Source organism: Rattus rattus, chromosome 1, assembly GCF_011064425.1.
Source record: "Rattus rattus isolate New Zealand chromosome 1, Rrattus_CSIRO_v1, whole genome shotgun sequence".
Taxonomy (NCBI): Eukaryota; Metazoa; Chordata; class Mammalia; order Rodentia; family Muridae; genus Rattus; species Rattus rattus.
Genome location: NC_046154.1, coordinates 268,732,369 through 268,747,626, shown reverse-complemented (window position 1 = coordinate 268,747,626; position 15,258 = coordinate 268,732,369). Strand labels below are relative to the sequence as shown.

The 15,258-nt window shown below is 46.8% G+C and overlaps 1 protein-coding gene across 4 annotated transcripts in view; it reads right to left on the bottom strand.

Annotated features, from left to right (window-relative positions):
* The window catches only part of Ano6 (anoctamin 6), a 180,495-nt gene that overhangs the window by 46,081 nt on the left and 119,156 nt on the right, over positions 1–15,258 (bottom strand). For all 4 annotated transcript variants that reach the window (XM_032885493.1, XM_032885498.1, XM_032885502.1 and 1 more), the window contains 5 exons: positions 14,861–14,926; positions 13,417–13,701; positions 13,049–13,162; positions 10,990–11,105; positions 7,464–7,598 (listed from right to left, as the gene is read on the bottom strand). In XM_032885493.1, the coding sequence (XP_032741384.1) occupies positions 7,464–7,598; positions 10,990–11,105; positions 13,049–13,162; positions 13,417–13,701; positions 14,861–14,926 (716 nt within the window). The remainder of the gene's footprint in view (positions 1–7,463; positions 7,599–10,989; positions 11,106–13,048; positions 13,163–13,416; positions 13,702–14,860; positions 14,927–15,258) is intronic.

The following is a 15,258-nucleotide window of genomic DNA, read 5'->3' as shown; positions in this document are numbered from 1 at the left end:
TGGCTGTGAGCCAACACATGGGTGCTGGGAATCAAATCCAGGTCTTCAGGAAGAGCAGTCAGTGCTCTTAACCACTCAGGCATCTCTCCGGCCTCTGATATTTTAAGATAATATCTTTTACTAACTCTTTGAGAATTCCATACAATGCCCAAACCTATTCTTTAACTCTGGGATGAGAGTGGGTCCTCCTAACTGCTTCACTTGGAGGTCTGTAAATCACAGAAGGTCCAGCGATGTAAGGCTTTGAGCACTGGGAAGAGGGAAACCCTAGCCTCTCACAGATCACGGCTGCCTCTGCACACCACCCGGGAACCTGCCACTCTCCACGAAACCCCTCTATTCACTGTTTGTATTTATCATAGGAATCACATTTCTACTTCTGCTCCCATGAGCCCCAGCAACCTGAGACCCCAACCCCTCCCCCACACAGATCCTAGAATTTGTCACAGCATTAGGTCTAGCCTTGAACCCAGACATACTAAGAGCATAATTAGTAAAGTGTGTGGACTCGAAATCAATATATAAAGTATACATGGGGAAATAAAAAGAGATTTTTCTTCTTATCCACCTGAAACAATTGGGAAATAACATTTTTTTTTAAATACTATTTTATTTTTCAGTAGCTTAACAAGTATAATGTCTGGGAATGAATCTAATCAAAGATGTATTAAGATTTATATGAAAAAAACTACAAAACTTTGTCCAAAAACAGTGAGGAAGATCTGCACTGGGATTTCAGAATTGTTTGGTGGCAGGATGCGGGGGGTGGGGGGGGGAAGCAGGATTCTTGCTGGATCTTTTTCTATTGCTCTACAAATCTCACGGAAGACCCAAAGTTCAGGACGGACGAGTTGCTAATTAGACACAGCTGACGCAGTCTTAACCAACAACAGCAACACAAAATAAAACACGCAAAGGTTTCTACCTGCACCCAAAGATCTGGCCCCCAAATTAAGAGCAGACAGCTCAATTCATGGTACACGGAAAAACATGAACTTAAACAAACCCCACTGCACCACATAAAAATCAGTTCTATTTGGGATACAAGAATGATAGCTACAGAATATGAAAAAGAAACAAATGGGGCTGCAGAGTTGGACTCCGGGGTTAAGAAAACACTGCTCTTACAGAGGATCTGAGTTCAGATCCCAGCACCTACAGAGAGTAGCTCACAGCTGCCTGTAACTCTAGCTCCAGGGACCTGATGCCTTTTCTGGCTTTTGGGAGGGGAGGTGCCCGTCTTATCACGGTGCGTACATAATTGAAAATAAAAGAAATACTTTCAAGAAAACATAACAACAAAAGACTATCTCAACAATCTTAGGTTAAGGAGAAATGCTGTCACCATGGAAACCAAAACCACAGAGGAAGTTACAGATACATTCAAGGGTTGATAGAAGTAGACAAGGAGTTGTAGACTGCTCTTAGGGGTGATGCTGTTGTAGGTGGACACTGGGAATGGGGGACACCGTTACAGTTCGTTAGGTGACCTTGCAAATAATAACCCAGAGAAACACAGGTTTGGGAAGAGTGTCTGAGATGGCAGTGTCAGCCCTAACAAAACCTACTCATTCACAAAAGCAATGAAAGAACAGGGACAACATGTTCAAACTCACCCTTTTCTGAAAGTTGCCTAGGGAACTCCTCTCATGCATACGTGTGCGTGTGCGTGTGCATGTGCGTGTGCGTGTACTTGTACGTGTGAAGGGCTGGCCAATCTGTGAAGAATACAGCGTTGGAGCATCTTAACTAGACCAGTTACCAGTTCATGACAGCCTTAAAACCTAGCAGACGTCCATCCAGAATAAACAAGAGCAGCCTCACAGGATCAGTCAAATGGCCACAGACAGTGTCTACAGCTACTTCAGGGACCTCTCCCCAGGAGTGTTAGTGTTGGACCTGTCCGGCCACTCCCTGGAGAAACTTCATTTTGTCCATTGTCATTTTCTTACCTCATATCCACAGCTTTTACTGTGGAAAAGTCCAGTCCCCCAACTGTCTGCTTCAAGCATCTTCAGGAACTACTTAACATGGCTGCTCCTTGGGTCAATAATAACCACAAATATAAACCCAAAACATTTACAGGAAGAACTACGTATGGCATGCCCACAATCACCAAACCTCTACGATATCTGTGAGATGCAGGAGGCATATGCATATGTTCTAGATGAGAGTACGTATGTCTGGACAGGCCTGAGAGAACCTGGAGGCTGACCCCGGGCTTCTGCCTAAGCCAGAAGGGGAGCTTTAGGAGAGCTGGAGGCTGTCTGTTGGAATGTCAGACACAATCCCAATACGCATGGCGTAGAGGAGGGGCGGGACCCAGCATCAGTGGAATCACTGTAATGTGACTGGTGTGTAATGCTCTACCGCACACAGACTTCAGTGCCCATACAAGGCAGGGAACGCAGACCGTGGAACCAGGACAGGAACAAGAACTGCAGAGGAACTGCCACAAGAAGTAGCAATAAACTCTGAGAGGAAATCTGATTCCCGTGGCTATTACAGTGTAACACTTAAAATGTCAAATTCTACCCTGCAAGGCACAGGCACAGCAGAAGCCGGAGTGAGCAAATACGTGCAGAGAACTAAGGGAAGTCACACCCATGGCATTAAAGAAACGGTCTGACCAAGTCTCACCGAATGAGGAAAGCAGTACCTTAAAGAGAACTGACAAGACATTGAAGCGAAGCACAGTAACATCAATGAGAAGGTCCAGAACAGCTCTCCTGTGCAGATAAGAAACAATGTATCGGGGTTGGGGATTTAGCTCAGGTAGAGCACTTGCCTAAAAGCGCAAGGCCCTGGGTTCTCCCCAGCTCCGAAAAAAGAAAAAAAAAAAAAAAAAAAAAGAAAGAAAAGAAGAAACAATGTATCTATTAAGACGATACAGTCTGAGAAATGGAAAGAAAAAGGAATAGAAAAACACCTGGGAATCCAGCTTGAAATACCAGCGACTCTATCAGACACATCGGCACATGCACCGGGCAGGTTGCAGAAAGGGAAGAAATGCCAGAGGAACCAATGAAGGATGAGCCCAGCTTCCAAATTTTGATGAAAGCTTTCGTCTCTACATCGGAGAAATTCTGCAAGATCTTAGAAGGATGCCCTCAGAGAGATTCACACCTAGAAACACCATACTCAAAGGGTAAGGAGAAGAGAGCCCTAGGGAAGAATACAGAAGGGGACACATGACTGGCCACACAGAAAGCTCATCAGGGAGAAAACATGACTCCCTGTCAGAAACCCAGGGTCCAGAAGGAGTGGGATGACATTTGCTAAGTTATAAAAGCGAGCTGTGCACCCAGATTCTATACCTGCAAAGCCAGTCATCAAGAATGAAGGAAGAATTTATGTCAATTAAGAAAAATAAACAACTGGATGCTCAGACCAGGCAGGTACAACACTAGCTCCCTCCGGACTCTGCCCACCCGCCAGGAGGCACCAAATTGCCACCCTGATCTTGAGCTCCTACCATGTAGACCTGTGAGAAATAGGCCTGTCATGATATCATCTGAAACAGAAGAAGACGGGATCGCATAAGGGGCTTCTATGCTGAGCACATAGAGAACGGTAAATTCCAAGTCAACACAATTACAGGCAGAAGATTCCAAGGGATGTTTCTCTAAAGTCACATCAATGATAAACCCAGAAGAGGCTCAACACCAGCCTATGCTGGGGAAATCCACAACAGCCATCATATACCACTTGGTATTGAAGGAGATGGCTATGTCTTAGCTACGGTTTTAGTGCTGAACACACACATCAAGTCTTACAAAGAACACCATTTCATCATGGCTGGCTTACAGGTTCAGAGGTTCAGTCCGTCATCATCAAGGCAGTAACATGGCAGCATCCAGGCAGGCATGGTGCAGGCAGAGCTGGGAGTTCTACATCTTCATCTGAAGGCTGCTAGTGGAAGACTGGCTTCCAGGCAGCTAGGGTGAGGGTCTTAAAGCCCACACCCACAGTGACACACCTACTCCAACAAGGTCACACCTAATAGTGCCACTCCCTGGGCCGAGCATACACAACTCATCACAGCCAATTTAAAACATAGAAACAAAACCAAGGAAAGTGCCCACTGGTACCTGGAGAATCTGGAGTCCTTACAGGTGGCTGATGGGAATGTAAACCAGCGGTCATCTGGTCAGTACCTTGGTACTTTCTCACAGTGTTAAACAGAGACTTTATATATAGCTCAGAAACTCCACTCTTTGTTATATCCTCAAGAGATGTGAAACCATATGTCCCCGTGACAACATGTCAAGTAAGTGTTCTCCACAGACAGCGTTCATCAGTTGCTGTACGGATAAGGAATGTAGCACACCCATGCAATGGGATATGATTTGGCACCAAAAGGGACTGGGGTATCAATAAATACTTCAACAAAGAACCTCGAGACAGCTTGAGCGATAGAAAGCAATAATGAAAGGTCACGTAATCACGGAAGGCCACGTGATCATGATAGACCACGCACTATGTAACTTGACTTATACAACATCCATAACAGACAGTGCTTTCTAGAGCCTAAGTAAACGGGCACTTAGGAGGTCACTGTTAATGGGCACTGGTTTCTTCGGGGGTTGTTTTGGTCACTCTTCTGTTGCCGTGATAAATACCACGACCACGGTAGCTTATAGAAGAGTTTAATTTGGCGTACAGTCCAGAGAGGTTAAGTGTTCATTACGGCAAAGAGGTGTGTCTGCACGTGGCAGGAGCCAGAAGCTGAGAGAGCGATCACATTTCAACCATAAGCATGACGCAGAGGGAGCAAACTGGAAGTGGGGTGAGATTAGAAACTCTCAAAGCCCACCCCAGTGATGTAATTCCTCCAGCTAGGCCAGACTTCTGAAACCTCCCCCAACAGCGCCACCAACTGGAGACAAAGTGTCAAGATGCCTGAGCCAATGGGAAACGTGTCTCACTCAGACCACCGCGCTCCACTCGTTGGCACCCAGAGGCTTACGGCTCTATCCTAAAGCAAAATGTATTTAATCCAAACTCAAACGTCCCCATCGTCTTGACAGAAAATTTCCAAGTCTTAATGTTTTCCAATGTTTCTTTTGAGAATTAAGGCGATCTCTTAATTGTACCTCCCCTAAAGAATCAAAAAGCAAATCATACACTTTTAACCTATGATGTACAGATCAGACATTGCCATCTGAAGAGAGAGGCACAGGGGCACAGTGAAGAAATAGTGGACCAAGGAAAGACCAGGACCCGGCAGGGAAAACAACGAATCCCATAGTTCCAAATTCGGTGTCTTAGGCTTGGGTTTCAAAGCGCTCAGACGGCTCTTCCCCTCCATTCCTCCAGGACTGGGTACACTCCCTGATGCAGCTCTCTTCTTGGCAGATATGGCTCTGGCATCTTTAACCTCGTGGAGTCTCTACTGTAACCAGGCTTCACTTTCCCAGTTCCCCGAAATGAACTCTGAGGGCCTTCGTGCAAAGACCGCTCTGCCTCACCCTGCCTGTGCCTGGTGTCTTTCTGAAACTGTGGGGGAAGAGGCCATACCCTTTCTCTCTTCCATATTTTAGCCTCTAAAGCCAGCACTGTGTGAACAACACTGTCAAGTCTGACTTCCAGCACCCACTTCATAAAGCATGGCTGCTGTGATGGTTTGCATATGCTTGGCCCAGGGAGTGGCACTATTAGAAGGTGCGGCCTTGTTGGAGGAAGTGTGTCACTGTGGGGTGGGCTTGGAGACCCTCCTCCTAGCTGCCTGAGGATGCTCAGTCTGTTCCTGGCTTCCTTTGGGTGAAGATGTAGAACTCAGCTCCTCCTGCACCATGCCTGCCTGGATCCTGCCATGCTCCTGCCTTGATGATAATGGACTGAACCTCTGAACCTGTAAGCCAGCCCCAATTAAATGTTGTCCTTTATAAAACCTACATTGGTCATGGTGTCTCTTCACAGCAATAAGACCCCAACTAGGACAGCTGCATATACCCATACTCCAAGACTTGGGGATGGAGACAGTAGGATCCCAGAAACTCAGCGGTGAGCCAGTTTAGGAACAAGGTGAGCTGCTGAGTCATCGAGAGATGATATTGTCAAGATGTTAAGACAAACAGCAAGGAAGGAAGATCCGAGTTCTGCTCTGGCTTCTATGTGCTCCTATATTCGTGTGCGTGGACCACAGCTAACATCTAACCTATCTAACACACACACACACACACACCACCACCACCACCACCACCACCACACCTCATACACAAATGGACCTTACAGAAATGAAGCCTGCTCATTCTGAAGATATATTCTGGGATGCCAAGTGGCAGTGGAACATTAGCCCAACGAAGAAGAGGAAGACAATGGAGGGAGGAGGCAGCAACGTTCAGATCTTAGTCACAGATTCTTTGCATGAAGACAGAGAAGACTTCCAACAGCCAACTTGGGCACACGGGCCCTGTGGCCCATCAGTGCGATAGGTCACGTGCCTATGTATCAGGCCAACAACCATGCAGCCTCAGAGCCAGTCTCACATGCTCAGGGCCTAGAAAACATCATCGCCTCTGTCCTGAAGCCCATGAGCCACCATCTGCCCCTTACACCTAGTCAGAGGCCAGTCCATCAGGAGACAAAGAGAACACGGAAAGCAGACACATGATAATACAATTCGCAAGAGCACCTCAAAAACCCAGCGTTCCCCAGCACCCAGCGACTCCCCTTAGATCAGTGGTTCTCGGCTTTCCTCTTGCTGCGACCTGTTAATACGGATCCTCATGTTGTGGTGGCCTCCAGTCATCAAATTATTTTTGTTGATTCTTCACAACTATAATTTTGCTAGCTGTGAATCACAATGTACATATCTATGTTTTCTGGTGGTCGTAAGTGACCCCTGTGAAAAGGTCATTTGACCCCCAAAGGGGTCCCGGCTCACGGGTTGAGAAGCACTGTCCTAAGATGCGGCTTCTGAATTCTAGTACCGAGCACCGACGGGCTATCGGGTACTTAGTTATCCCCCCTTTCCGACATTATAAGGAATAATTTTGTAAAAGTAAGACAACAAAACCACAACTGGCCACTTGAGTTTCCCATCATGCAACTCTTCATTTAAGAAAAAAAAAATCATTTCGAAACAAAGAAAAATCCCCAGCTTTCTCAGAAGGACCCTAAGAATTCAGAGCTCTCATTGGCCCAGGTCTGCAAGGCTGTGTGAAGCACTCCTCAGAAGCCAGACGTTCAAGGGCGACCTTATCCTTCCTTTCTTCATACATTCGTCCTTAGAATGTTGGGATGTTTATCTATCTATAACATATAGACGTAACGCATCTGTCAGAGGCTGTGTTGGATTATCTGAGGAAGATGTTTCCCATTTCCTTTGTAACTATTCTCAGAACAAAGGAGAGAGGACCATGAAATGTGTTTGCAATGAGTTCTTTGCCCAAACACTCTAAACCCTGGAAACACATTTGGACTAATTACTGTGGTGACAAAGGTCAAAGTGAGATTACCTCCAAGTGCAGTTATCCTGATCAAGATATCCATAGAGGAAGCAGGCCACACCCACCACAGCTGCTAGAAGGAGCATCTGCGTGTAATAGCCCAGCCATGCGAAGTAGATTCCAATCTTCTCTCCGTAATACTTCCTGGAGAGAGAGAGAGAGAGAGAGAGAGAGAGAGAGAGAGAGAGAGAGAGAGAGAGAGAGAGAGAGAGAGAGAGAAGGTATTTTTAGAGGCTCATTTTGTCACTGTGTAGCTTTGTCCTAGCATGGTTGCTTGGTTTTTAAGTAAAGGAGGTGGTGTTTTTTATGTAAAAACCCGATCCTGTTAACCCTTCCAGCATTCTCACCATTATACCAGCACCTGAGTTTAGCTATGGAACGGAAAGGATGCTGCTCGAGCAGGAGTCAATTTAAAAAGCAAGGAAGGAAGAAGCATGGTAGTTGAGGCAGACAGGGTATCCCTTGCTGCCGTGAAGTTGAGCACCATGTTACGGACTCCGAAAGACCCTTCGGCGTGCAGGAGTCTTCTGCCCATTCGGCTGGTTGCTATTAAGAACTTGGAGAAAATGCACGAATGCAGCATAAAACCCAAACCTTACAGATGGCGACACAGGCGTCTTCCCAAGTAGAGGGAACATGTCTGACCCTATATGGTGTCACCCCTCCTCCAAACCATCCTGGCCTCTCTCTACATAAACATACCTATATACCTATGGTGCACTAAATACTAGTAGGAACATAGGAGTCGTTCTGGGAAGGCGGTCTCTCTCACAAAACATTGCCTTCTCTCTGACCATGGCTAATAAGGTGAGGAAGAAGCAGGAAAACACTGTTCCTGCCAGTGGTGCGTGAGGCCCAGGCAGCCGCTGTGATATGGGTTTCTGTGAGTTGCTTTTGTTTCCCGTCTTGGTCTGTGGGCTCAAGTGTTTCTGCTTGGAGTCTTACCTGGGTCTTCAGGTTTAATATGGAGCTGAGCTGGTCTCCTTGAACCCCATTGTGAAGGTTTGTACAGGCTTGGCCCAAGGAGTGGCACTGTTGGGAGGTGTGGCCCTGTTGGAGTGGGTGTGTCACTGTGGGCGTGGGCTTTAATACCCTCACCCTAGTTCCCTGTAAGCAAGTCTCCTAGCGGCCTTCAGATGAAGATGTAGAACTCTCAGCCCCTCCTGCACCATGCCTGCCTGGATGCTGCCATGCTCCTGCCTTGATGACAATGGACTGAACCTCTGAACCTGTAGGCCAGCCCCAATTAAATGTCATCCTTGCCTTGGTCACGGTGTCTGTTCACAGCAGTAAAACCCTAGCCAAGACACTCATCTAGTGGGGAACTCAGCCGGGAGCACAGCCTAGATCCCTAGGAGGCTGGCCCAGATCATAGGACAGAGGTCAGCCCAGCGCTAAAGCTGCAAAAGAAGGCTAGGACCCATGTGGAGAGGAGTCAGGGCAAAAGAGGAGCATAGGATGACACTTTCGTATGACAGGGGCTTGGTGTCTGGCTCTGAGATAGCCAGAAAAGAGCCGGCTGGAATGGTGCCTGGAGGAAAGACCCTGGCATGGGAAGGGGCCATTTTGGCCTGTCTTCAACGTGTTCTTGCTAGGCTTGGAGAGAGGCTTCAGTGATGCCAAAGGGCTCGTGGGCTGGAAGTTTGCTTGGTTCATTTTTACAGAAAGCATCCCCCTCCCCTGTTTCTGAGAGAGGGTCTCTCACTATATAGCTCTAGCTATCCTAGAACTCACTACATAGACCAGCCTGGTCTTGAACTCACAGAGATCTGCCTGCCTCTACCTCCCGAGTTCTGGGATTAAAGGCATGAGCCTGGTTAAATTTCCCCCTTCTGACAATCCCATGGAACTGTAGGCATGGGTCATCAACCTGAGTGCTCAGGAGGTTACTGGTGAAGCAACGAAAGGAAACTGGTTGAATGGGGCAGGGGCAGTTAACAAATGCATTTGATTTACTTAGAATAAGAACCCACTAAGCCCACGGTTGTGTAGTCTGATACAACTCATTTCCTACGAAAGGTCACTAATAAGACAGGAACTTCACAAGGATGACAACCTCAAAATATAGCCCTCCACCTGTGGGTTCTATACCCCGAGATTCAGTCAACCACTAACTGAAAACACCGGAGGGAATCTACGGTTACACCGTGCTGACCGCACCCAGTCAAGCCTGAAGACACTGGGGGCAGACGTCATCTGCATTGAGCATACCGAGACTCTTCTTCCTGTTTACTCCCTTCATGGCCCGGCAGAGCACTCACCCACGTACATGTTATTTACACCACCCTAGGGATCTCGAGGGATTGGAAAATGACTTAAGGTTCATGGGAGGAAGGACATGGACCACATGTAAAGGTGGTAGCCTTTTACGTGAGGGACTTGAACAGGTCTCCTTATTCTCAGAGGCTCCGGAAACCGGCGAATGCCCAGGGAAACCATTTACATGTTTACGTCCACATACTACTATTTTATCTACAGGGTAATCAGAGCTCACAGAAGTACACTGTGTGACAATCATCCAGATAAAATTAAACGAGGCGGGACTATAGAGGACCAAGTGAAGTAATTAAAGGAGCCTTCATGAGATAATTAATCTAACAAACGATATTTAATGAGTGATCCCTGTTGTCCTTGGAGGTTATTTGGGAATAGAGGCGATGATGCCTGGACAGTGATGCTAGCAGCTGTCACCTTAGAGAGCAAGGCAGCTGGGTGGTGGAAGCCCCAGGCTGCTGATGCCCTGAAGTGAGGCCATGGTAACCAATAATAAACTGGACCACTCAGGACATTCACCTTCACAAAGACAGAGGAAACGGGAAACCATGCCAACAGGAGCACACGATGTTGCCTGTCAAGTATTCCTGCACAAATGGTTAGACAGGGATGATGTCACTGCTGCAAATGCGCAGGACAGAGGCGTGATTCAACATCACAGTGCCCAAACCACCAGCTTCTAACAGGAAATATTCCGAGACACGAGCCCCATGCAGTCATGATCTCCTATGACGTAATGAAATGACACCTAACGGCCCAGGTGAGTTAATGACACTCACTTCTGTGCAACCAAGAATTCCAAGTCCCTGACAGGTAACCTCTAACCCCTGGGCAGTTCCTGGGAGAGAAGGGAGTCTTTCCATTCATGGTGGGAACACAGTAATACTTTCTGCTCACCTAAATCATGCTGGGGCAGAGAGAGTGTGCCCATGGATGACTCCGGATGGAGCCGACCATGAAAGAAAGAGCAATCCATGACTGTCAGGTTGGGCCGTGAGACCAGTGAGACTGCTGGACCCGCAGGGTAAGAAGAGACTGGATTTTATGTTCAATACCAGGGATCAAATCCAGGGCAGGCTTCACCACTGATTTAAGAGCAGACACTGAGACACATAAGTTATGCTCCATCTACTGTGGGTACGGATAAACCCTGGTATGAGAAACCTCTGGTAACACAAAGCTGGGTGAGCCCCTCTGGTTGGCAATGGTGTGTGAAAGCTACCATGCTCACACACACCACAGGGTATCCTCTGCCGCTCACCTGATAAGATCCAAGGGCTGTTTCTTGTATATACTCCGAGGGTGAGCCCATTCCCTGTACAGGAGGTAACGCTCGCTAGGACAGTTGGAGTCTTCCGACTTATAGTTGAATTTGCACTGAGAAGCAGAAGGAAAGAAATAAGCATCATGGTCCTCAGTTTACACATCTGCTAAATAGGGCGCTAATGGCCATTGAGGGAAAAGTCCCTGCCCCTTGCCAGAAGGGACAGACATGCTATTTAATAGTTAGTGATTCTAAAATAAGGGTGATCCCTGTTGCCCTTGGAGGTTATTTGGGAATAGAGATGACAATGGATGCTTAGGTAGTGATGTTAGCAGCTGTCACTCCTAGAGAGCAAGGCAGCCAGGTGGTGGGAGTCCCAAAGATGCTGATGTCCTGAAGTGAGGCCACGCTAATCGATGAGAAACTGGACCACTCAAGACCTTAGGTCCTCACAATAAAGGAACATCTGTCGGAAAGCCTACGCCACCTCGGATGGTGGGGAGTCCCGAACACTGTGAGTAGCAGGCCACTGCTAAAGCCAGTGTTTCGCTGTCTCTCAGTTCAGTAGTTACGTTGATGATACATAGACAATAAGTAACAGAGACTGTATTGGGTCAGCCAGGAAGCAGAGCCTCTTGTCTCTGAATCCAAGCCCCCCTTTTCCTGTCTGACCCATTCTTCTGTTCACACAAGAACTACAGTATCACAAATCCTTGGTGAGAGCCCTGACCTTTGTTTGCCTCCTACTCACACCATAGGATTACTCCAGGCTTAGCTAGAGGGAAGACTGGGGTACACACGAATGTCAACTGAACACTCTAGGATGGTGGTGTCCCACTCTAACATCCAGAGAGCATTATGCCACTGTCCCCGAGATTCCTATGTTTCCATTGCTAATTATGCTGGGGCACAAAATAGAACAAACTCTCAGGCTTGGTGGCCACCGGATCTCCCAGGAGGCTCAGTCCTTGCCATCTTGCCCTCGCCTCCCAGTCGCCATTTATCCATGTGAAACAAGTACTTGTCTGATGCTCTAGTTTTGTTTGGATACGTTGTGCACTTCAAGATTGTCCTCAGCTCCCAATGCACAGAACACAAAGTAGCAATGATCAAACACAGTGTTTGCTTTCTTTGGTTGCACAGATTTAGACAGATCAGTACTAAGTGCAACAAAGTTACAGCGCAATTGACATGGAATTTAGCCTGATTCAGTGACAGGATACAGTAAACGCTCTTAGATATATACTGACCTCACATAACTGTGGTCCTGAAGGGCTAGAGTGATCATCTTTTAAAAACTCAGTCCATAAGAGATATGCCGGCAGCTTTATAAATATCCCTGAATCCAAGGGGCCATGATACCCTTTGAACAGTCCTTCCTCAGTGTCAATAATACGGTGTTTTGTCACTGTGACATGAACCCTGATAAACCCCATTTTAAATGCTGCGGTACAGCCTGGAAATACTATTCCAAAGGGGGAAAAATCTATCTACAGAAAATGTCAAATGAGAATTTCTAACATGTTTTCCTCACACACAAACAAACGGACAGCCCCGCTTTTTTTTCTGGTAATGACGTCCGTCAGCAATTATGAAGCTAGCCATCATTTGTATGACAGGGACTAAAAGTTTATATAAATTTTATGGACTCCTGAAATAGCTCCATGAGGTAAGAACCATTACAACGCACTCCTTACTGACAAGGACACAAGGGAGCAGAGAGAATATACGTCTCACAAGGGCTTCTAGCTGGAGAGCGGAAGAGTGAGACTTTACCTTCTGACACGCAGAGTGAGTGCTGCCCTGTATGATCTGTGTTGTTGCCACTTTACTCAGGGCAGGGAACTGTTCCTTCTCCCTAGTCCTGAAAACCCAGCACTGTCTCTACCCCTGGGCTCTGTCAGTGAAGACTCCCTGCATCTTTCTTGCCCTGAATCAGCTTGTGATCTTTCACGACATCATCTTTGTCTTATTGAGGAAGAGGCAGAAGGCCAGGGAGTCTAGTCTTTCCCTCTCTCACCAGAATACTCAGGGACATCTTTGCCGTTTGACTTACGTCGTGCAGAGGGAACGCCGCTTTGTAGATGCCGGAACTGACCAGTCTATTAATCCCAAATTTGTTAACGTTGTTCATCACTTGGTATTTGACCCGAGAGAGGATGAAATAAACCTGAAAAGATTTCAAAACAGACTGTGTGTGTGTTTTTTTTTTTTTTTTTCATGGTGGAACCAGCCGCCTATGTGACCTTGTCTATCACTACAGCAGAAAACCGTTGGCGCTAAAATCACACCGCCACTGCTAATAATAGTTAGTAGGTTTCCGTTTCTAAAAACAAAACCACCACAGCTCAACCAAGCGACTAATTATTCAATAGCAGGTTTCGAGTCTCATCTAAACAGAGGCCATGTTCTGTTTGGACGTACAATGCGACTTCTGGTGGCGGGATTGAAGAAGGAGTCTCTATCAAGGATGTAGAAGTCATTCATCCGGCTCTTCTCAAAGGGGGCAGTGAAGAACTCCTGCTCCGGCTTGATGACACTCTCGTTCACACGGAGGACCTTGGTGAACCAGTTGAAGGTGTCAAAGGTGGAACGGGTCTTCAGGTCATTGGGCTTTAGTGGGAGCTTGATGTGCATGATCTCAGCATAGGTGCACAGCACTTCCCAGGGCGCATGCACTTTGACGAACACAAGCTTGTCATCAGAAACCTGGGAAGGAGCGACAGGAAACCAAGCAACGATTTTCACAAGTCTAAGGAACAGGTTCTTTCCTCCCCATGGTCCAGTGGGTTTTAAAATAGAAGTCCACGTAAACAGGAAAAATCCATGCAAAGTGAAGATATCAGATCTACACATGATTATGTATAAATATAAATATATAGGTATATGTCTATATCTTTAGTTTGAGAGCTGGAGAGATGACTCAGTGGTTAAGAGCACCGACTGCTCTTCCAGAGGTCCTGAGTTCAAATCCCAGCAACCACATGGTGGCTCACAACCATCTATAGTGGGTTCTGATGCCCTCTTCTGGTGTCTGAAGACAGCTACAGTGTACTTATATATAATAAATAAGTAAATCTAAAAAAAAAAAAAACCCTTTAGTTTGAGTTAAAAAACATAAGACTAGAAAGTGTTTAAATACTTAAGTCTTACTTGTGAGTATGTGTCTGTATGCACTTGTGTGTGTACACTATGCATGTGCACATGCATACAGGTGGCCCACAGCAGCCAGAAGAGAGGGCCAGACCCCTTGGAGCTAGCATTACAGGCAGATGGGCTGGGAACTGAACGTTGGTCCTCTGCAGGAGCCCCCAATGCTCCTAAATGTGGAGCCATCCCCCAACACGGTCTAAGTGAGTGACTTGGAATAAAAACACTAGAATATTCATGGTAGTGTCGCACCAATGAGAAAGAACTCTAAACCTGAAAACTGGCTGTTTAATCTACATCTACCCATTGTGCTATATGGCCACGGATGTCAAAGAATTTATACTCGCTGCTCTAGATACGCAGTCTGTGTAATAAAGGAAAAAGCAAGTAATAAAACTGAAGCCATCCCTTCTTCCCAGAAAGACGTGTATACATGGTGTACCCGTTGGTCACACATGTGGACGTCAGAGGATGACTCTCGGTGGTCCGCTCTCATCGACAGCCATGCAAGCCTGGGATGGAACTCGGGCTGTTGGGTTTTTGTGGTGGGTGCTGCGCCCACGGAGACATCTCACTGTCCTGTGGTACAGGCTTTGCTTATCTCCTTTCACACTCCGGCTGCACGATTCCTGGGCCACGCCCCCTCCCACAATTCCAAGGGATGCATAAAATCCCAGGCAGGGTGGTTAGCAACTGTTTCAAAGGCGCTAACACTTACAGATCTTGTGGCTTCCAGCTGCAGGCCGTGGCTGATGAGGTTAGATTCGTATGCTTGCCTTTTCCTCTGACAAAAGAGACAGAACACACGTTAGACGGCCGGGTTTAGCAGAAGAGACTATTTTTTTTTTCTTTAAAAGTATTTAAGAAGCTATTTTCTTAACTTGAGGAGACATATTTGCTCAAAATGGAACAAAAGTAGTCAGCCCACTCGTGTTACAGAGGTGTTAGCCTCCAAGAGAATGCAAGGGTGTAATGGATTTCCTGGATTCTCTCTAGAGGGCTGAGTGTGGCCCTGGGGGCCTTTGGTCCTTTAGGCATCAATAAAAATCGCTGTGACACAATCTCTGGCTCCCGAGAGCACAGAAAAGGAACTTTTTGAGTTTCATTCCTTGATGC